Raw genomic sequence first — 24351 nt, 5'->3', positions numbered from 1 at the left:
GGGGTGAGTTGCCTCCCCATTATAACACTTTTTACATGGATTTATAATAGGCCAGTGGACCTGATACTTCCCTGATGAAGGATTGAACTTGCTATTTGCACTGCCAACGGAAGAGAGTGTTTATCCGCTGAGCAGCTGAGGTCTTGGACCTACAACTGCCTTCTGTTGCTGTTAATACAAATGTCCTTATATAATTCTTACATCCTTGTACAGCCACATCTGAGCATTTGCTCCCTATCAATTAAGTTCTTAGTGACACATTAATAGGTACATGGTCTAAGCCTTGTTTGTGCCTGCTGATCTATAGGCAAGTAGCTAGACGCCACAGACTTGTGCTTGGTGACCATGATTTTCTACTAACACATCCTACTCTAGAGAGCCTGATTGTTCAGGTTTAAACCAGCAACATGAAGCCCGATTCTTTACCCACTATTCTTGGATAGGAAGTCTAATATAATTGAGGCATTTCTAAAATAAATGTTCTCTTTGACTACCCGGGCATTATGACCTGTCATTGCACTTTGCTTACTGGGCCAATGAACGTATGCCCTCTCAGACATGGCTAGCGAGATCTTTCTGGCGGTTCTAGAACGCCTTTCGCCCTCGCTGACTCAAACCATTAAGGATGGTCAAGATACAGTGATTCGTACTTACATTGATACTACTGATTGTCTGGGAAGGGTGGTTAGCAGCCAGTGTGTAGCTCTGCTGCCACTGATGCGCTCAATAGGATTTTCTGGAGACTTCCACCCCTCTCTCATGGATATGCCCTTCAATGGTTCACATCTAATCCATGAAAAAGTTGTATCTACCTTGGAACATCAAAAAAAATCTAAGCCTTGGTAGCTGCTTGGGCCTTCTTGATGCAGACTAAACAGTGTTCTTACTAGTTTAGTAAATTCTAAAGTTATTCTAAAAGGCTGGCAAATTTGCACCTGCAGTCTCCTCAACCACTTTTGCAAATTCCCTAGTCCTTTTTTAGGCCTGAGATGTAGAACTGGGAGTCAACATGTAGCCCTAAAAGGACATCAGTACTCCTAGTCCCCTTCCCCTAAGAAACCGCCACAGAGCCTCTTTAGCTTGCCATTAGTGGCACACAGCCTCCCTGCGGGAGACAAGATCTTCCATTTCTACCTGGGTTAATCATCCATGATATCCAACAGATACCCTTAAATCATTTACCATGACGTTGCCCTACCCTTTCTTTCTAATCTACCAACTCCTGGCCGTCCCCCAATTAGAGTGAATCTTAGGGGAATGCCTCTATGTTCTGTTGCAATAGTGCAAGGTTTACTTCCCAAAGGAGCTAGGGGCTATCAAGAGTGTTCCTGAGAGGAAAATAGTGGAGGGTTGTTACTGTCACTGCTTTCGTGTGCCAAAGATGGATGGAGGCCTTGAGCATCTCTTGAACTTTCCACATCTAAATGCATTCTTGCTGAAGTAGAAAAATGCAAAATGCTTAGGCTGGCCCAGGTGATGTCTTGCCTGGACCTAAGTGACTGGGAAGTATCCTTGGGTCTTCAGCACATGTATGTTCATATTCCCATCCTGCATCCCACAGACATTATAGGAGGTGGCAGGTAGGCCAGATACATTATCACTTTGCTGTGTTCCCTTTGGCCTCAATAGTGCCCCTCGGATGTTCACAAAAGTGTTATAAATGGCTGCTGCCCATCTTCAGAGGTCAGGGACACCAGTCTTTCCCTACTTCAAAAACGTATCTGTTGAAGACTGCTTCACCATAGTCACTCACAGGCCATCTCCAGATGGGAAACAGCCTTTGGAACAAATTCATTACCATGCAACATTTTACCATGCAGGTAATTATTAGTGCCTTTACCATGTAGGTAAGTACTTTTTAATGCCATTATTATGTTATTTAAATTAAAAAAAACTTTTAGGTTTGGATAGCAAAGGGAGGTAACAGTATTTTTAGGGTTTAGTGGTGGGCAGTGGTAAAGGGAGGTCTGGGTAATTCTAGTAGTTAGGGTGAAGTAGTTTTCGGGTGTAGGGTGGGTAGTGGTAATGGGAGGTAAAGTTACTTTTAATATTATGGTGTGGGCAGTGGTAAATGTAATTTAAGGGACTAGGGGAGGGTAGTGGTAAAAGGGAGGTTAGAAGTAAATTAAAACCAACTTGGGCTTTTGGGGGTACCCTCACATTTTTTTTAAACAGCTTAAATAATAAAATTAAAAATATATACATGTGTGTGTATCCGTATGGTGGGTTTTACTTACCATATGCTTACCATCTGTGTGGTAAAGGCTGCATGGAAAAGCGATGTGTGGTAAAGGCATATATTATAATGTCATACATTCCGTCCAGAAGACAACAAACCTCCTGGCATCATTAGGGTTTATAAATCAATCAGCCAAAGTCTTCCCAGACTGTTTCGCAAAGACTTCCTTTCATTGGGTCGCCTGGATATGGTACAGTTTAGGACCTTTCCTCTGTTGCAACAAGTTCAGGACATACGTGCTGTGATACCGATGTTCCATCCTCAATCCTGGGTCTTAGTGAGAGCAACTCAGAGGTATGCCTTTTAGCCTTCTGCATCCTCCTGGTTGGCTAGCAAGGTGGCAATATGGGCTGTGCAGCAGAATCTGAAGTTCCAGTGGGCCCACCACCAAGGAAACCTGTCAGATGCCATTCAGATCTTGAAGGAGACATCACAAGATCTGCAATGGTAGCTATACAACTGCAATTGAATCAGTGGAAGGAGGCCCCTTCCTCTCTCCGCCCATTGTGGACGACGACGACGACAATGATGATGAGCCTGTCTCTACTGGGTTGAGGTCATTATTTGGGAATGGTAGAGATCAGAGGACTCTAGTCTCCAATGAAAGTTTGACTCCAAATCAGCATGCTGGAATTATGAACAATTCTCTTGGCCTTGAAGGCAATTTTACCATCCTTCCAAAGGCTGGTGCGGGTGCTCATGGACAAACTATCACCATGTTGCATTGCAACAAGCAGTGTATAGTGTAGTTCAGCTCCTCTGGAGTTGGTTGAACTGTTAGAACATCTTTCAAATCTCAACCACCTGGCAGGGTCTTTAAATGGTAGAGTGGACATCTCAGCTGATGACCACAAATGGCGACTAAATCCATAGGTGGGGCAGTGCATTTTCCGGACAGTGGGGCTAGATCTATTTGCCACTGCTAAGAACGCAGAGTGTCAAATGCTTTGCACGTTAGAGCTTTCGCAAGAAAACTTACTAGGTGAAGGCTTCCAGCTGTAATGGAACTATGGCGGTCTCCCTGCCTTCCTGCGCCTGTCTCTCCTGCCAAAGTTCTGAAGAAGATCGGGAACAAGCTGACCTACCTCACTGTAGTGGCTCCTGATTGAGCATGAGTGTGCGGTAATTGTAATTGTAATTGGGTATTTATAGAGCGCACGGCTACTCCATGGAGTGTCCCGGCGCTAAAAACCACTGAAAAACAGGCAGAGAGAACACACGGCTATGGCTAGTGCCAATTATTGAAATAGCCAGGTCTTTAATTTCCTCCTGAACCCGCCTAAGTCCACTGTCTGTCAAAGGGAAATATGGAGACCATTCCACAATCTGGGTGCTAACACTTGAAAAGAACGTCTGCCCATGCGAGAGCGGGAAAACCTAGGAATGGTCATCAGATACTGCATCGAGGACCTCAATGTCCGTTGTCGAGCATAGTTCTGTATCCTTTTCCTAATGTTATTGGCCCATGAGTTGTGTAAGGCCTTAAAGGCCAATAAAAGAGCCTTTAACTGGACCCTCTTACATACCGGGAGCCAATGGAGAGATTTTAAGTGGGGAGACATATGATCCATGGGTCTAATCATCAGAATAGCTCTGGCCGCCGCGTTCTGGATCACCTGTAGGCGGCTCAGGAGATATTCCGGTAGGCCTAAATTAAGGACATTAGCATAGTCCAACCTAGAAGCAATAAGGGCCTAAACTACCGTCTTTCTAAGGGAGACTGGAAACAGGGAGACAAAGTTTCTCAGCATTTTTAAAAGCCCAAAGCAAGTGCCGGACACAGTTTGAATTTGGGTCTTCATGGACATGTCCGAGTCCATCTTCACCCCAAGGTTTTTGACTGTGGTAACGGAACCCTTAGGGGGAAACATGTCCTGTGGCCACCAATGGTGCCGCTCTATGCTCAGGTCGGATCCAAAAAAAATAATCTCCGACTTTTCGGGATTGCACTTTAATTGGCTCTCATGTAGCCAGGAGAAAACCTCAGTTAAACAGATGTTCTTCTCACAATCTCTAAACACACTGCCCTTCTCGCTGGTGAACAGAAGTTGTGTGTCGTAGGCGTAAGACACAATTTTAGCGCCGTATTGTTCAGCTAAAAGTACAAGGGGGCCATATACATATTGAACAAGGCCGAACAAGGCTGCCAAGACTGCCACCTCAATTAGTGCATTTCATCCTCACCGCAAGACACATTTCCACTAAGTCCATTTATACAGAACAATGAGGCAAGTTTGTGGCTTGGAGTAGTAACCACAAGATTTACCCTTTATAATCCAACTGTCGGGGTTCTTTAGTTTCTCTTGCTTTCCCACAAGGCCTAGCTGTGGGCAATATTTCACCCTTTTTACTTTTGCTGGACCAATTTTCCTTGTTTAAATCACCTGTGGTGATGAGTTTTATAAAAGACCTGACACTGGTTTTCTCCTAAACTATTTGTGAGACCACACTGGGACCTAAATTTGGTTGTAATGTTTATCACGTGCACGCCCTTCGAGCCGATGAATAGCTGTTCACTGTGTCTCTATAAGGTCTATCTTTCTGATTGTGATGACTTCAGCGCTTTTCAATGTGTAATCTAACAGGCACTGTTGGTGCACCTGGTCTATACTACCCTTTTTATTTTTTTTACAGATAAACTTGGTTTGAGAAATTAAGTGACCTTCTTGCCTAAAGTTGTGACTCCTTTCCATGTTGAGGAATATATTTCCCTGCCTACATTCTTTTCCCCGCCTAAGTCTCCCAAAAAGGAGTGGCATAATTTTATGGACCCCTAAAGGACTTGCAGCTTTTATATTGATCCTACTGGAGAACACTGTTAACGATCAGCTTTTTGTGGAGTTCTCTGGGGCATAGAAAAGGGATGGCTTTACAGAAGAGAACTCTGTTGAGGTGGATTGCCCTTTGCATTAGAACCTGCTATGCGCTAGCTAAGAAGCAGCCACTGGACGGTCTGAAAGCCCACTCCAACAGAGTTTGCTACCCCTTCGTTGGCAATCGTAGTTCCTGTCCTTGACATATTCCAAGCTGCAATGTGATTGTCTGTGTATACGTTCACAAAGCACACTGAATTGACAGTCTGATCCATTGGAAATGACTTTTCACCTGCTCAATTTTGCAATGCTTTTTGGTTGGGTGGATGAAACTATTGGAACCTCTCTCTGTGGAGTTTCACAGAGGTACAAAAAAACTGAGATTTTGCTGAGTCTCGCCAACGGGGGAAAAAATGCATGTTGCGTTGTTCGTGTTGCAATTTAGCACCTGTAGTACGTTCCAAGGTTAACGAATGGCAAGACACAGTACGCGGTAATTTAAGTTAATTTTGCTGCTGCTTGAGTAGAAAAACTACCGGATAAGCAGCCTCTGAATGCGGCCGCTCCTGCAACCAATCACAGTAGAAAATCACGCTCTAAGGCTTCCTAGTGACCGGAAATTGCACTCGTGAACACCAAGTCTTACTAGCGATCGCCAGCTTGCTTGCTGGAGCCTTGCATTGGTCCAGGTGTCATTCCATACCTCAAACGGGAGAAAAAAATACTGCCACATGGCAATTGGTTGGAATTGACTGGAACTTTGTGTTAAGAGTAATGTGGAGTTGCTAAATTCTCCAATTCTGCAACCCGAATTAAAAGATCAGCCTAGGTCTACTATTTGTTCTGAGTCCCCTTCTCAGACCCTCCAAATTAGGAGGCACTGCTGTGGAATCTATTCTGAGGTGAGGATTCTGCAGTTAAAAGTATCCATCAGAAGGTCAATTTACTTACCTGAGGTAATGATTTTTCTTGTACTTTATCTTACCACAGATTCCTTACTGCCTTCTACCTCCCATTTCTATGTAGTGACCTCTTTTTAACATCTAGAAAATTAGGAATATGCAAACTGCTACCAATAGTTATTCATGCTCTGTGTCCAGAGAGTGGAAAGAAGCTGATGTCAGCATGCCAGGTGGTGCTTATATGCAGTTCTGCTCCATCACTTCCGGGTCAGAACAGAGTCAATACAGAGTTGCACATTGCTACCTAGCTGCCCACAGGAACATTACTGATTGAAGTTTTCAGATCCTTTCTGGCACCCGGGAAGAATGCTAAGGTGAAGAATCTGGAACGAGTCTCCACCATAGAACGTTACCAAAGGTGAGTAACTTTTTCTTGTTGCCAGGTCTGAAATGGATCCTCAAGCAAAAAGGACTGTTGGATTTACCCAGGCACAGAAAAATGAAACATATATAAATAAAAAAAGCAAAACATTAAAAAAAATTCCAATTAGTTTTTCTTATCCTTACATATACAGTTATCTTTTACATGTAATGTTATTTCCTAATGCCGGAGCTGGGTTTTTTGCATACTATACAATTTTTAGCACATACAATTTAACAGACCTAGGCAAATGGTCTTGCATTAGCTTTTAGCTCTCCCATACACTGAAACAGAGTAACATAAATGACATATGTAATTCTTTTTATTTTATGCGTTACCTGAACACAAAAGAGAAGTAATTGCTGAAACTGTGGGATCTTATCCAGTGTTTCAATGCTGCATTTAGTAGGTTCCAGCTAACCTTGTTGTATTAACCTTCTATTTAATAATGTTAAAACTGCAGAATGTCAAAGATCCTGATTCACAAACTCTGCCTTGTAGCTTAGTACAACTTAAAAAATAAAATTCTTGAGCATAGATCACTGATTTTCACACCAGTACATTAAACATCCACCTGCAGAAGAGATGCACCAAAAGTAAATTCTCAAAATATATATATTTTGGGCTAATGTAGGAATTGGGGTACACCAAGGAAAGGGACCTGGAGCAGCAATAAGGAAAATAGTGAACAAATGTGCAGTTGTGTAGGAAGCCGCAAACCTTTCAGTTGTTTTTAATTTCAAATTAATGCACCTACATTTAGTACTTTAAAAAGCAACTTAACTGTGCAAATTGCATGTTGGCAACATTGCAAGAACCACAGATGCCATGTGGGGTAATGGTTTAGCCACCTCGATGAAAAATGAAGGTACATTTTCACCTTGAACCTAAACGTAAACTTATTGATTTAGTGTTTGGCATGGGCATGAAAATCTTCAGTTGCTTAAGCTTCCTGAGTATACATTGTGGGATCTTTTCCAAGTCCCATGAAAAGTGTTACTTTTTTAAAACTAGAGGTGTATGCCCATGAGTGGTAAAGTTACTTTAAGACCTTTTGAAAAAGAAAATAGTATGTGTAAATTTTGTAACTCCTTGCTGCTTTTTAAAATGCAAGCATGTACTCTGAGCATGTAAATTACACAATTTATTTATTTATTTATTTTATAAACTTATATGGCGCAAAACAGCTACCCAAAAACGGTTTCCCGGCGCCTAGAACACAGCACGGTAGATGGAGTATACAGCAGATACACAGCAATACAGTGACTGGCGCAGAATCTTAAATGCACCATTCTTGTTCATATCCAATCACCACTAAGTGGTCTGTATTTTAACCTGTGTATTTCTGGTTATAATACCAAGCATGTGTGTTTATATGCTATCAGTATTTCCATTCATTCATATTTGCCTGTGGATACTTTCAAATGTAAACACAAAGGGCCCGATTCACAGAATTAACTCAAGACAAAATCCTAAACGTACTACTTTTGGTATTCACAGAATGCACTCACTACTTTTGGTATTCACAGAATGCACTTACTACTTTTGGTATTCACAGAGGCGGGGCTTTCGCTTTGGAGGCGGGGCTTTCGCTTTGGAGGCGGGGCTTTCGCTTTGGAGGCGGGGCTTTCGCTTTGGAGGCGGGGCTTTCGCCTTGGTGGCGGGGCTTTCGCCTTGGTGGCGGGGCTTTCGCCTTGGTGGCGGGGCTTTCGCCTTGGTGGCGGGGCTTTCGCCTTGGTGGCGGGGCTTTCGGCCCGGAGGCGGAGCTTTCGGCCCGGAGGCGGGACTTCCGGCAAAGAGGTAGAGATTTTGACCATGGGTAAATATCCACCACCAGCCGGAATCCCCGCCTCTGGCGTGGAATCTCTGCCTCTGGGCCGGACGCTCCGGCCCGAGTGCGGACGTAATGTTAGTAGTCGTAGATCCATTCTGTGAATACCAAAAGTAGTAAGTGCATTCTGTGAATACCAAAAGTAGTAAGTGCATTCTGTGAATACCAAAAGTAGAAGTTTAGGATTTTGTCTTAAGTTAATTCTGTGAATCGGGCCCAAAATATTTTTGCACAGTTGGCCATTGAGTCATTTTACAAGTCGTAGGCTTTGGGTTGTCTGTATTGCTATATGAAATGTTGTATGTGGAAACAAATGTTGATCTCTCCAATAAGTAATTAAGGTAGACTTTGGAAAGTTTCAGAAGCAAAGTTTCCAGAATAATCAATAATGTGGTTTAGTTAATGGATATCCAATATGGTGTACATTACAATGTTTAACTAACTCAGCTCTTAATTTGCTTTCTTTTTCCTTTCTTCCTTTCTCTTCAATCTTCACCTATAGACTGGAGGATATTCCTACATCTCCTACGAGCACAGCCAAACAAGAGTTTCTGTATGTCATGTTAATGTTTAATGGGCTTGCTGATTTTAACATTGCATTGGATAGTGACACGTCAACCTTTTTGTTAGAGTTTATTGTACTCCACTGCATAGCTCACATGACAATACAGTCCTCAAATTTCCAACTAATAACGAAAAATCAAGTATGAGTGTAATTAACATTTTCATTGCGGCATATAATTTTACAAAACTCGGAATGCTGTTTTGTGTGTTACTTAACACCCTTATGCTCATCAAAACATTTACGTTTACTTCTTAAATGGATTACATTTGCCATTAATATTTTAGTTTGGACGTTAAATGGGGCAATTATTTTTCCTAGATTAAGCCCAAATTTCATGTTTGAAATGTCAAATATTTTTTACATTGAGGAGTTAGTGCATGGATAGCTGAAAGCTGGTTACATTTGCAACAGAGATAGGTTCTCATGCTTAACCATACTAACCATTTAGATAAAAACATTTCCTATTGTCTTGCATTTTAAGCAGCGTAGTTCTCATTGAGCCTGTCTTCTCATGGATTCCTAGTGCACTTTCTAAGTCTCAGTTGGCCTCCGGTCCATGGGCACAATTCACATGGATATTCACTGTGACTTACACTTATAGTACTCCCATTTTACTCCTGATATGCACGAATAAGCCAGAAATGTTATAAGAGTAGGTCACAGCAAAATCTTTGTGAGTCAGGCCTAATGTCTCTAAGTTGGCTGAAAATATTCTGCCATTTGAATCAGGGGATTCTGTCACTGAAATAGTTAAATATTTTCTTGCATGATAACATTGCCTACAATGACTATAAACTCTTTCTAATGTGGGGATCAACTCACTTTAGCCTCTAAAAATGTATGTAAGAGATTACATGTGATAAATCAAGTGGTTTCTTTATTCTGTGAGAATTTAATCACATTTTGTGCATCTCTGGAAACCCCAGGTACTGTAGATCTGGATTGTTTTTTTTTTTAAATCTGGCCGTTCTCAAGATTTTTCTTTGCTACATCTAATAAACTATCTTAAAAATATGTACAAAAATCACTTATGTGAAATCGTTTAGAAAATATGTGAACGCCAAATACACCCTCCTACTCACATTAAGACAGTTGTTTCTGAAGGCATCTTCATATTTTCTAATATATTGCATGTTGAGTGCGAAACCGTCTACGCTTATCATTTTATTTTAACTTGAGCAGTGGCCTTTGGTGCAGAGGACTATAATCTAGCACCACATGAACTTATATTGTTCCAAGGAACATGGAACAGTTGCTTTTCTTCCAGTTTGTGATGCTTTCAAAATCCCCACTTAAACTCATTCTCAAAATCCCTTTTATTTTAAATGTCCCTTGTGCTAAAGTTGTTAGTGAAATGTATGCATTCTCTACTAAACCAACTTACACTTTAGATAAGAGGTCCTTAGCACTACCCCTAATCCTTTTACTGGGACTTTCATTTTTCATTCTGTTCAGTCTGTACTGTCCTTTATATTCTTCCTGTGATATTAGATGAGATAATGTCTGCAAGCACCCCTTTGTAATTTTGGTCTTAATGTTGTCATTGAAATACTGTCCAGATATGCAATGTATCTTGACAGAACAAATACATATTACTAAGTTTCAGGTATAGGCAGATAAATAATAAGTATAAACTCTAGAATATATATACATGAGAGACACAAATGATATGCATGCCAGAAAACCATGCTTTTTAAATTAACAGTTGCAGCTCCCATCTACCCATGCATGTGTTGTTAATAATAGCTGGTAACTGTTAGTTTTGCCCTACACCTTAATAATATGTTACTTGTGTTACTTAAGTAGCATGTATTGTTTTGGTAAATTGTAATAGAAGACATGCTTGTAGTGAAAAGGCTGTCTAAAATGTGTATATACATACATACATACATAAATCTATGTTAATGCAGCTTGAATTTTACTGATTATAATATAGTTTGTAAATCTTTGAGGTCTCTTGAAGATATAGTGAGAAGAGATGTTGACTATTGGTTCATTTATTTTCAGAACGGTTGTAAAATGCAGCATTGCCAAATCACAGGCTCTCTACAGTGCTCAGAGAGGACTGAAAACAAATAATGCTGCAGTGTTAAAAGTGGGAGCAATTAGTATCAATATCCCTCAACACCCAGCCACTCTGCACAGCATGATGGTGAGGAGTTCTCATCAGCTTTCTAAACAGATCTCCGACCTCATCAGACAGCCAACCACAGCGTAAGTAACCTGTTTGACTCTTTCATATATAAAGATGGATTCTTTTGATTCTATAATTGATGGGAAGTATGATGATAGATTCTACATGACCTCAGTGCAGAATGAAATCGTGCCTTATCATGTGAAATATTTTGTGTACCGATCTCTTAATCTCCAAGTGGTGGTATTATACAAAGCGTTTATTTTGGGTTTAGACATGTAGCTAGTGATATGGATTAAAGGACTTCTACAGAGTTCAGTTCTCAAGACATTGTTGTAACCAGGTAAACTCAATTTATGCTAGGACTCCAAATATTTTATTTAAATCTTATGGATAATTCTGACCTCAGATTCCTCTCCTTTAAAATATAACCAGCTGCCAGACTGGATCCAAAGAACTATTCAGCAGTGCTCTTGTGCGTTGGCAGGTGGCACCTTATGGCTCCACTGTGACTCTGTAATGCTGCAGTAACCTGAAGTTTTAAGTTCTGACTCCATTCTTAAGTAGGCCCTAAATCCATCTTAGGTAATGGAAGTCGCAATCTTCTCACTTCTAGGTAATAGGAGTCACCATTTTCCTCAATTTATGCAGAATCACTGTCATTTCTGTCGTTGACTAAGATTTCATCGCACCCTATCTTTCTTAGAACTGTGAAAGTGTCAAGTCATTCTGCTAATTACATATATTTACACCACCGGATGCACCATCAGTCTGGGACAAGGGTCTACTTATCACCATGTAAGGGTCAAATAAGAGCAAGTACAGACATATAGCCAAAATATTGTTTACCGAATTGACGTCCTTCCACCTTGTATGTTCATAAGGAAACATCTGGGATGAACATCTTGATGCACATAATTTATGTCAGAGATTCCTAAATTGATATCAGAATTTCAGTCTCTGATAAGATTTAGTATATATGGGATGTCTCTTGACCACTTGTCAGGAGAGGTCCTTCGCCCAGATTATCGTCCAAGATTCTGTCCGAGACAGTCTCACTAACTGCCAGAGCATTTAGAAGGTGCTACATCTTGCCTGCTGCTGATAAAGCAAAGTCCGGGAGAAAGGCAACTACAACAGCACGTTTGCCCCTAAAAAGAAAAGTCTCTCTCTCCGCCGCCGGTTTCTGCCACTAACTGCTTGTCTGCCAGCCTCCCTGCACTCCAATCTTATCTCTCTCCACTCGTCTCTCTCCTCCTGCCATCTCTCTCCTCCCTCGCTCTTGTTTCGCTCCCTCTTCCCTCCACCACTCTCCGTCGCTGAGAGGGGATTTGCTGGCTGGCCAAGCTTCCCACTCCCTCCTCATCCTCGTAGGCGGGGGTGGCTGGAGGCCCGTCTGCTCCACAGAGGGGCTCCTGCTCCGTTCACCGTTCGCCCGGGTTTGGGTCTTCCATTGCCTGCAGACGCTGCGCCTTCACGCCTGCCCGCCCCAGACTGAACTGCTTGGGACCGCTCGGGGAGTGTGAACGGCTGAGCCGCTCTCCCAGGTCCTCTGGTTCTGCAGACTGTGTCGGAAGAGAGGGGCCGAGGAGGGTCCGCGGACCGGAGCGGAGCTGAGTGCCGAAGATCTCAGTGCAGCGGGTGCTGTGGAGCCGGGACTGGGGGCAGCGGAGCAGAGGGGTCGGACGGCTGGAGGAGCTGCGCAGCCATGAGCTGGCAGAGGAGATTTTGGCTGAAGTCTCGATGGACGGGCACTGAGGAGCAGAGCTCAGGGAAGCGGGAGTCTGGGGCTAAGGATCGCGGGCATCGAAGCCTGCCAAGGAGGGAGTGACTATTGCCCGGGCTCCAGGAGGAGGCAGACTCGATGGATATAACAGCCCGGCATAAGGTGTGGCTGCAAGAGCAGCAGGGCTCCGTGGAGAAGGTAACCGACCCCTCACCCTGTGCCTCCTGCATGACCCTCTTTGTTTGGAGGCTCCTCCCCAACTACCACTTAGTATGTGTGTACCCTTGTTAATGAGTCCACCTCCTCGTCCTCACTCCTATGTGTATGCACTTTGACCTCCCACCCTTTCCTGCATACCCTTCTCGCAGAGCCCTCTCTCCCATCTCTTATGTCACCACTACCCATGATGGAAACACCCAGCCCCTCTTGCCTGTAGCTCTGCCACCCACGCCACTGCCTGCATGCCCTTCCCATGGGCCCGTGCCCCCCCCATCTCGCTTGCCTGCATTCCCTCTTCTCGTGGATGTCTGACCATGTTACGCTGTTTGAATATTCTCTCCTCCCATGTCTCATCCATGTGCCCTTCTCTCACAGCTGATTACTGCGTTGCAAGCCTCCCAAGGGTCTCTGGGCGTTGAATATGAATATGTATGTATAAATACATATATACACACATACATATATAAACAGGTATTAACATATATAAACATCTGAATGCATACATATACATACTTATGCATGGTATGTACATAAACGTTTATAAAAACACGAATAAAAGCAAAGCTAAAAGCGACCTAATTACAAACAGAATTGCTGAATCTTAACTGAAGCCGAGACCTTTGCATTGCAAATGCTTGTTTTATGATATGCTGTGTAGATATTTTAGATGTACTAAGACATATTCATCCTGTTGTAAGAAATGCTTTTAGTTAAGTGTAGATTCTTCTTAATGCAGTGTGTGCATGTGATATTATCAATAACAATTTCTGTTACCACGCTGTCCCTGACCCAGTTACTGGCATTGTTAGTAACCCAAAAGCAATAACTCTACTTCAATAATGTATTGGATGGGATTCGGCAGGGCTACAATAAACTGACATTCTCATTCAACACTAGTGCATTGAGCTGGGTTCACCTGTGTCACGCATGGGTGGGAAAGCAGATGTTCTAGAACTGAACTAAAGTCCTTTATACAACAACAGAAGTGACAGAGCCATTCCACATGTAAGCACCATCTCCTTCTTGCATACGTCAGTTCCTTTCTTCCTGTGCCCTTCTTCTGTCTGACAACGACTTTTTAAAGTGTGCTAAGGAATACTTTCCTCGCTGAAAAAGACCGGAATCAAAACATTCCTAGACTGCAGGAAGCATATGTCAGTCACGGACCCACTTGAGATATGCCTGTGGTGCTTGGGCAATGGTCACAACTCTAGAGCATCTGAGAAGTTTGCCTTTATGCAGCACAGGCAATTAGGGATCCTCTACATTGCCGAACAAAGAAGGGGTCCTGTTCAAAGCACAGGTCTCAATCTGGCCAAATCCCAGTCATGAGGCCGCTTGTGCTAAAAGTTAATTTTTCCGATCAGTCTTTTAGTGAATGTTGTAATCAATGCACAATCACAAGAAAACCAAATGGGACTCAACCCCTATCCCACCACTCAAAGTCTATGTCCCTTGAATATGAACGAATCCTGCAATTGGTGTTGCCATGCTTCGAATTCCTTGGGCTGTCATCTGCATCACAGCAAATAGCAGCCTATTAGGATGTCATTCTGCAGACCAATGGTGCCATTCCTGCAGCCTTTGCAGACAGATCCATGCAGACCCTGGCACTAACTTTCATTCTGGTGCCAAGGTCAACATTGGATCCGTCCTTGCTGGTGCTGATATCCTAGGTAGGCCAAAGCCTGTCTAGGCTTGGTTGTGTACCCTTGAGAAGAGGTCCTCACCTTGCAGTTTGGAATGGGTTCCAGTGAGGAATAGGTTCAATACTGATTTGCATGACCTCTGACTACAGTGGCCGGGTGGAGGAAAAACGAGAGCCTGAAAGGCGAACCTGAGTTATGACTGTAGGAGAGTGGGGTCTGCAATCCTATGGTCACCCCCGATTTTTGCTTTTTGCTTCACTGGTTTACGACTTTCCCTGGCTGTGGGCCTGCTAATCAGACCCACAGCCTAGCTGTTCTCTCTCTAAATTGACACACATGTACCTTAGGTGCATTTACCAATTGGTACTGGGCCACCTTATCAGTCCCTGTACAGCATACCTTAGGTATCCAGGGCATAGGTGTACCCAGGGCCTACCAGGGGCTGCAGCATGTATTATGCCACCCCTGGCTGGCCATCCAAATCTGACACAACTGGCTGCACGACAGCTGGGGCAAGGTGGTGTAATCACCCTTTGCTTTAGATATAGTATTCCTATATCTAACCCTAAAATGGACACATGTATTCCTATCAGTCACTCCTATGGCAGGCCTTAACAATCCTGAAGGCAGAGTGCTTGGAATTATGTGAGATGGTGCTCTGGCATGAGCCGAGTCCGTCTGCAGCTTGCGGAACCAAGTCCTAATAGCTGTTCCATGATAACGCGTACCAAATACTCTTAAGTGCATTATAATCCTTGCGGTTATTTGCTAACTTTGGTATCGCTTTATCAAAACAAGTCGAGTAAGGTGTCATATGATTGGAATACTAACCCGTCGCCAATTCTGGCGACCGGGTTAGCATTCCACCCTTCTAGAGGGATACGACATGTATGTAACTGTGAACCCCGGTTAAAGTTAACTCGAGCCTCAGCATCACAAAATGGATGCTGCCACCACAGACACAAGTCTGACCTCCTGCTGCTGGGAGTCCTTCCAGCGAGGAGAGCTTGGACAAAGGGTTTCCTGTCAGGGGCGGTGCTAGCACCATCCCAGACAGGGTTTTGTGTATCCCAGGTAGGCAGGGCTGAGAGGAAGGTGACTGCAAGTGGCACCCCGGTGCTCACTGTGCATATGCCGGCTCAAACCAGTTCCAGGGGCACACCAGCCCCTGAACTGGGGAAAGTCCGGACAAGGGAGAAGGTGTAACCACCCCCCTCCTGGTCCCACCCATGGGCAGGACCTAGTCGCGTGCCAGCCCCTTTTCTTAGGATAAAGGTAGGAGCGGACCACCTTCCCAAATTAGATAATCTTGAATCTTGAAGGACTTTCCACAAAAGGAACTCTTGCCATTCTCTGAAGACTCTCCCTTGTGGCTAAGGAGTAGCCACCCTGCACCCGCAGGCACCACCTAAGCATCGCGGTTTGCTGCACGTCCATCCTCCGGATCAAGACTGACCAGCTCGACGAGACCCGGATTCCCTGGCATCTCTGACCTCTACCTGCATCATCAGCCCAGCTGAGATTCGTGGGTGTGACGAGACCTAAGGGACCGGCCATATTCAAAACCTGCACGACGCTTAACCAGCACGACCGCCGAGGGATCCTCGAGTGAGTGCACTGGGGTTTGAGAAGCCCCAACCCAGAGCAGCTCCAGCACCGAAGTCCAGCCCCCTCAGCATCCACGAGATCTGCGTGGGGCCCTTCTGCTCTTTGCTGCCTACCGCGTTGTCCGGTCACTTGCCCGTTGGCTAGTGGCCCTCCTGATGACGTACCACGACGATTTCACCGCTGGTCTGGTTGCTCCTGACTGGCCCTTGCTCCCTTCCAAGAGAGGAGCACCCCGGACCCTCCTGGTCCACTCCAGACGCCATCTTGACTCCACCGCATGGGCTTGCCTTTGCCAAGGCTTGTTGCTCCAATCCTAGTTCCAGCATCGCCGACAGCAGGCACCCTCGTGGGACAGCTCGCACCTCCAGCCTGGTCGCCTACAACGCCTCCTGGCCTGTGTGACTGCAGAGTCCAGCGTCGCCCACTCACCTGATCGCAGTGACCTCATCCGGTGCCATCCTGGTGCCCACACAATCACTGGCTAGTGATTAAGAACTGAGTCCCCTCTGCTTTCAGGTCGTCTCCATCACCGATCCAGGCTTGGATCACACCGAACATCTTCACTGGTCGCCTGCCAGCAACTTCTTCTTTCAGGCTCCATAGACTACAACGAGGATTCCCGACGTCTTTAGAACCCTATGCAGCCGCAGCCCCTGGGCTAGGTAACCCGAGCATTTCGGTGCTCCAACGCAGGTTCACTCTCCAAGTGTCCAGATCCTTTTTCGTTTTAAGTCTATCTAGTCGGATTCGTCCGGAAACAGTAACTTTAGAAATACTAGCCTCCATAGACTTTGTCCCGCACCCTGCGTGAGAGTGCACACTCTGCACCCGATCTCCCTAGGCCTCCTGCTCCTAACCTTAGGGTTCAGTAGTGTAGTCCTAGCGATCCTGAAGCCTCTGGATCTTGTTACTTACCTGCTAGTATTTCGCATTCCACTTTTAGTGTATATGGTTTTTCGTGCCTCTCGGGCATTTGTGTAAATTGTGCAACTTGAAGTATTTTCGTAAGAGTTTTGTATTGTGCTTAGCTCCCTGACTCATAAAGAGTTCAGGGTAGACTTGTTATTAATAAATATCCTTTATTTTTATAACAACTTGTGTGGTGTCCTTTCACTTGGTGTTCAAGGGGTAAATGTGATGGTAAAAGAGCTGGCTTAACACGCCCTCTAGAGTTTAGCCTAAAGACTGCTTTTGTCCACGCTACTAGGATAGCTGGTCTATAAGGTTGACTTACAACCAATCATCAATAAGGGTCGTTTGATATGATACACAGTGATCACTAGAATAGTGAGCACTATATATCAGGCCAACTTCTCACAATGACCATTGGTTGAGATTAATTCAATCATTGTTATCATCATTTTGTTGATTGTTGTAGTTGTTGCCCTAACTGTGATGGTTATGTCCAGATAATGCTAATCAATATTCCACAAAAGGACTGGGCTGGTAACCAGGCCGCAAGGATTGCCTCTGGAGTTTGGCCCCTTGATTAGCCACTGAATTTTCGATATTGTTGATGGAACTCTGGCAATTGGGAGAAAGCAACCGTAGAGAATGAGCTGTAGCTTTGCTATTCTAGAAGAACTGGAATGCTAAATTCGCCTTTTCACCAGATGGTCTGGCTCTGTCGAAAGGCAGCGACAAAACACGGAACTTAGATATTCCTGGAAACCCAGTGACATGCATCCCTGCAGGTGTCAGATTCCGACACTGGTGTTAATAGCCCAGGTAACAACAGTCTGCAGTGTACACGCTGAACCTCCAAATATACCTTGCTGCTTCCTGGCTGTCTTGAACAGTTTGTGTGGAGAAGTTTCAGACTCTCCCAGTAGGGCAGGCAATATGTCACTCACCATATTCCACAGCTCATTGTTATAGTGATCTAAGCTTCACACAGCATTCAGTGATTAATGTGCCAATTTATTGCCCATGGAGTCAGTCTTTTTGTCAGTCAGTAAGTCTGTAAATGCATTTGGATTGATGATACTGGTGGATTCTTGAACAATAAGTCTCCACATTTGAAGGCCAAGTCTGCAAGCTCACCACCAAAAGGCTGGCATTAGTGTCTAGAGTAGGCAGCTGCATATCAAATGCCACTGTGGCTCTATGTTCCTGATGAATACTTCTAACTGCAGATTCCTTACGTTGTGAATATTCCCCAGGCACGAGACTAGATCTGAAAATGTTTAAAGCAGTACTCCTGCATACCTGTAGGTGTGTCACGTGTCTCTGCACCAAATTCTTTTTGCTATTGAAATGTAAATGTGTAAATGTAAATTTAGGTGTACTTATATAGCGCAACCTGTCACCCAAAGGGCATCCTGGCGCTTGCTTAGGGAACCCGTCCTGGTATTCCCCTGTGAGAGGCCCCGGCAGGGTGTCCACAAGGTGAAAGCCAGGCATCCCGCCGCGAGGGGCCGTTGTGGAGATTAAGCAAGCTATTGCCCAGAGTTGCAGAGTGAGACCCCGTGAGTCGAGTAGGCACCGGAGCGAGAATTGTCGAGGCCGTGGAATTTTGAGCCCGAGACCCGCTGAGGCGGGGAATCGAACCCTGGTCCACGGTCGATCCCAGCATCCGGGTCTGCCGCCTCTAACCACTGAGCCACACTTCTCCATGCAAAGCTGCATATAAGTGCCTCCCATGTGCGATGACGTCAGTTGGTTTCTTTCCGTACCTTCAGACACAGATCCGGAGCTACTCCTTGGACTTTCAGACCACAAATGTTATTGATTTACTAGAGTACAAGGACAAATATCACCCCCTGAGACTACAAGGTCAAACCATGTTAGGACTGGCACTAAAGATGTCTGTGATGGGCCCTCTCAAGGTATGCTTATGGTGTCTGAGGCGTGAGCATGATTTCAGTGTCTGCAGCGACTGTGCCTCAGATAATACCTGTGTCAAGATGATACCAGAGGCCGTGAGGACAGACTTTACTTTGCCAAACACAAGAAGACTCTGCAAAGTGACCAGTCAAAAGGAAGGTCCAGTTCTCTCTCACAAAGTGGTTTCTGCTGCAGATCATTGTCATGGTCTTCCGGTAAGTCCAAGAAAAAACATAAGAAGTTGAATCGGTAATCAATCCTTTTTCTGCCTCTATTGGACTTCTGAGATGGCTCAAGGGCATCAGCTTGTCTCCTGGTCTTGCTCCCGATCTCCATCTGAGCAAATTCCGACTGTAGTCCGGGCACAGCCCAAATTTCAGAGTTTGTTGGTGACATCGCTGAAAGTGCTGTGCATTTTTAGCACTTTGCTGGCTATCTGTGGTGCGCCTTCGGTACCCCAGGATAAGCAGGGACCTCCAGTCGGACTTTCACCCTCATTGCAGTCTGTTTCCCTGGAACCCACATTCAACTCAGCTCCCACTCGGATGCCAACTTAGGTCCGACTTCTGTTCCCTTTGCATTAATGTGGGCGCCAGGGGAGGATGTACACTCCATTGTGCTATTCCACTCTGATGAGAATCCACCTTGATCTTGACTGAGATCACGACCAGCCAATAGTCATTCCTTCAAATTCAGATTTTTTGTTCTTACCAAATGGTAAGGCCCAAACTTTACACAATCTTTTTGGTACTGACTCCAACAGTGCAATTATTATGAAGGGGGCAACTGTATTCCCCAATATGAATCAGAAAACTGGTATGAGGAACTTCAAGATGCCAGTGGTCTGGATGCTTCTCCAGATACTTACCTTGTGACTCCTCAGGTCCTCCCACAAAAGAAAGCGCCTCCTTCATAGTAGTTGTGCGGAGGGCGGTAGAAGTTATGGACTTACAGACTTCCACTATGGAGGCACTGGTAACTGAGGTACTTAAGCCAGTTAAGAACCTCTGTTAGCATATAATAAAGCCTTTATTGATGACATTTTGGGCAAGTGGTCAAAATTAGGTTGGCCTGTTAATAGACAAATCGCGTGTTGCGATAGTCGGGCACCCGGTGACCCAGCCTTTCTTATTCAACATCCAACACCAAAGAGTTTGGCGGTACAGGTGACCACAGGCATAGTAAACCCTAATGCTTTCCTTCCTCTCGATCTAATTGTGAATCTAAAACAAAGACATTTGGAAAGCAGATTTTCTCTTCTGAGCCTTGCCTCGAGGTCATGGACATCCGCTGCCTTCTAGGCTGCTACTCTCAGACTCTTTGGGATACAGTGGCATACATTTTACTGGCTATTTCGGATGAACATTGGGCGTCTGTTAAACAGGCTATTTAAGACTGTTGAGATGCTATCAAATTTACCATATGGTCTGGCTTGGATACACCTGACTGTTGAGGTGGAGCAATGGGCTTGGGCTGGGTGAGATCTACGGGCTTTTCCAGGTTCATCTGAGTGCCCTGAATCGACATGCTGTCTGATTGCTCTTGCATATCTGGTGAAAGGCAGGCTCTGCCATTGAAAGTTTCGCGGAGAGCAGATGCACAACACATTCCTTGTGTATGTCTGTTCCTGCAAGAAAAATTCACCAATAATTCTGCCCTCTCTGTGCTTTGTTCAGGGTTTTCAATTTCACCAATGTGATCCTCTTCCACGAGCGCACCAGGCTTTTCAGTCTTTTTGTGGCTAAGGCCACGGCTCTCATTAGCAATGCCCGGGACAACAGGGACAACATGCAGCTCAATCTCCAGCCCCTTCAACATCTGCCACCACAAACCCGCATTAGTGTGTCCTTGCCAGCACACTGCAAACACAACAAGATGATGGACAGAGTGCTAAAAACTTTCAAACACTCACCCCCAGTCAAGAGATCTCGGTTAAATACATTGTTCTCTTGCTCACCATGCCACCCCAGTTTGGACCCATCTATATGCAAATCGGTCCTGACCCTGCTCCCCATGGGAACAGTCCAGCCCGAAGTGCCAGGGCAGGTCCTCCCTGGACCCGATACATGCATCCTGGGACTGTTTTAGGGACATCACCCCTTATCAGCCAGGCTAGCTTGAATCCAGTGACACAGCGAGCAAGGGACCCACGTCTAAGCATACCCTTGGCCACTTAGGGCAAACATAGCAAACACAAACAGATGATAGACGAGTGCTGTAATATTTCATACACTCACCCCCAGTCAAGAGATCCGGGTTGAATCCATTGTTCTTTTGCTCACCATGTCACCCCAGTTTGGACCCAGCTATATGCAAATCAGCCCCGACCCTGCTCCCCATGGGAACAGTCCAGCCCAAACTGCCAATCCAGGTCCTCCCTGGACCAGAAACAAGCATTCTGGGGCCGGTTTCTTGATATCATCAATCATCAGCCAGGCTAGCTTGAATCCGGTGGCACACCAAGCAAGTTGGAGCTCCACCCTTTTGGAGGCAAGATCTGATATTTTCTCCGAGGTCGGCAGGCCATTACTTCAGGCTAGTGAGTCCTCCAAAATATCCATTGAGGCTACGCCCTCCCATTTCTTTCTATCCCGCAGCAGCTTCCTCTGCCATCTGCACAGCTGATGGGAGGACCACCGATCTGTCTTGCAGCCAAAAGTGCAAGCTGTTTTGGCCAAACGGGCTATAGAGAGGATTACAGCCTTGGAAGTAGGAGTTGGGTGTTAATCCAGTTAAATCCTTGTGCAGTTGAAGGACAGAGGCCTTAATACTATTTTGGATCTTTGCCCTCTCAGTGCCTTCCCGTGGAAGGACAAATTGAAGATACTCATGCTGATCCAGGTCTTCTCTGCCCTAGGCCTCAGAGACTGGATGGTGGCTTTGGACCTGAAGGATGTATATTTCCATATCCCCGCCCTGAAGGCTCGCAGGTGCTACCTGCTGTTCATGGTGGACCAGGACTATTTTCAGTTTGCAGTGCTGTCTTTTGGCCCCACCAGTGCCCCTCAAGTGTTTACAAAAAAAGATGGTGGTGGTCTCAAGACATCTTCGGAGGTTGGGAGTACCAGTATTTCCCTATCTTGATGACTGGCTGTTATCTCCAGATCACAGGGCACCTTCTAAAATTGTTGGTATTCTCTGTCAACATGCCAAAGCCACACCTTACTCCTTTACAGATGCTCGCATTCATCATAGCCTTTTTGGATACAGAATGGTTTCAGGCCTTACCTCTTGATCAAAGAGTCCAGGACATTACGGCTATAATCAGGATGTTTCAGCCTTAGCCCTGAATCTGTGTGGATGACTGACGCTCCTGGGGTTATTGCCATCCTGCTGGCCAAACGTACCAGGTGGTGCTGTGGGCTCTCCAGTGGGACTTCAAGTCCCAGTGGACACAGCATCAGAGGAATCTGTTGGATTATATACAGATTTCGGAGGAGCCTACAAGTGACCTGCAATGGTGACTACTGGACGCAATCCGGTTCATGGCAGACCCCTCTTCCTACCCGACCCAGAGTTGATAATGGTCATGGATGCATCCCAACTGGTTCGTGAAGGCCATGGGAAAGGTGGAAATCAGAGTCATCTGGTCTCCGGTGGAAACTTGACTTCACATTAGCTTGCCGGAGTTGAAGGATTAAAGGCATTCCTGCCCATCATCGGAGGAAACCCGGTGCATGTGCTCACGGCCAACACCACCCCTAGTTGTACTGTAGCAAGCAGGGCAAGGGTGGATCTAATGCTTTGTGTCAGGAGACTCTATGCCTCTGGAAGTGGCTGGACTGCCAAAGAATTTCTCTGGTGGTAAACAACCTGGTGAGAGCTCTAAACACTAGTGCAGGCAAACTAATCCACCAACACTTAGTGGATCACAAATGGCAGTTGCACATAGAGGTGACACAGAGCATCTTCCAGCAATGGAGGAAACCCTGACTAGATCTTTTCCCCATAGCAGAGATTCATCAATGTCACAACTTTAGCACGTTGGAGTTTTCCAAAGCAGTTCTCTCTCTGAAATGGTTTCTATCTAGAGTTGAGCTCGGTCCTCCTGTATGCCTTCGCACCACTGACTCTCATGAAGAATAAGTTACTTAACTTTGGTAGAGATGTTTCTGGTGGATACTCTAACTAGCCGCAGATTCCTCACCAAACCTCCCTGTTCTGTAAACTGGACTCATTTCCAAGCTAATACGGTCTTGATCTAAAGATCTGCACACTAATCATACCAGTGTGCCAATAGGATTTGCGTATTGAGGGTGCAGGCAGCCTCGATAGCAACTGGCGTCAGCTCGCATGGGTGCTGCTTATGTGCGGCTCCGCACGTCGCTTTCTGATCAGAATGATTTTGGCTTGATGCCACACAGCACCACCAACAGATGTGCAGTATTGCTTTCATGTTTCCAGGTGCAGTCTGGCACCTGAGGAATATTAGCAAGGTGAGGCATCTGCAGTTAGATATAGTATTTACTAGAAAGATTATTGCTGAAGGTAATTAACTTGTTCGTTACCATTGCAAAAGAGGCAGGTACCTCTGTTGGGTTCCTCAGGGGCACATTTAATTCCATTTTTGGTGATGCATCTGCGCTACTGGCATTTTGTAGTTAAGGTTATAAACCAGCTTCTGTGTAATGAGCAGGGAACAAATTATCTGCTTCTTCATCGTCGGCTTCATCTTGAGGAATATGCTTCTGTCCATGTTGAACATGAGTCCGAGCCAAAGAGGGTCTTCAACCTCCTAAATTATTATCTACAAAGCAGGAGACCAAGGAGTCTGTCATCTTCAACCTCTGATTGTGTCCTGGTGACCTCACAGCATGACATAGGACGTGCCCTCACTGATTCAATTGAGGGCTACAGGGCCATCTATTTGCTACTGAAAGCCTTCCTTCTGTCCATCAAGGAGAGGCTGGTTATAGTGCTCATGAACAATTCCACTTTCATATGGTACTGCAACACATTGGGCGGGTTGGGGTCAGGGATTCTGTGGCAAGAGTCCTTGCATCTTCAGGCGTGGCTGAACCTCAAAATAATTTTCCTGCTAGTGAACCACCTGGCAGGATCGTTGAATGCCAAGGCGGACAAGTTCAGCCATCGGCGCAGAGCAGACCATGAGGGGCAGTTCATGTAGAGGTGGTTCAAGGTCTCTTTCACAAATGCGGAGAACCTTGGCTTGATCTGATCATCACTGCCGAGAAAGTGCAATGTCAATACTTCTGCTCATTGGAGTTTCTAAGGTGCCCCTCTTTTGTATACTCATTCCACTCAAGTGGATCTAGCATCCCTCCGCACGGAAATAACCAAGGAAGTTAAAGAACTGCGACACAACATCGGGGAATTGGAGCAGAGGGTGGATTCAATAGAACGCTCTGGAGAGGTTAGAGAAGAGGAATTGGAAGAATAGCGCAGAGAACTAGTGGA

At 45.2% G+C, this 24351-nt stretch overlaps 1 protein-coding gene across 15 annotated transcripts in view; it reads left to right on the top strand.

Annotated features, from left to right (window-relative positions):
* The window catches only part of BLTP1 (bridge-like lipid transfer protein family member 1), a 1831302-nt gene that overhangs the window by 965573 nt on the left and 841378 nt on the right, over positions 1–24351 (top strand). For 12 of the 15 annotated variants that reach the window (XM_086962210.1, XM_086962206.1, XM_086962203.1 and 9 more), the window contains 2 exons: positions 8709–8759; positions 10779–10985. In XM_086962210.1, the coding sequence (XP_086818336.1) occupies positions 8709–8759; positions 10779–10985 (258 nt within the window). The remainder of the gene's footprint in view (positions 1–8708; positions 8760–10778; positions 10986–24351) is intronic. The other 3 variants (XM_086962202.1, XM_086962209.1, XM_086962198.1) reach the window with 1 other exon arrangement.

Source organism: Lissotriton vulgaris, chromosome 3_1 (assembly GCF_964263255.1).
Source record: "Lissotriton vulgaris chromosome 3_1, aLisVul1.2, whole genome shotgun sequence".
NCBI classification, from domain to species: domain Eukaryota; kingdom Metazoa; phylum Chordata; class Amphibia; order Caudata; family Salamandridae; genus Lissotriton; species Lissotriton vulgaris.
The sequence above is the reverse complement of the archived record's forward strand: the minus strand, read 5'-3'. Positions and strand labels throughout refer to the sequence as shown.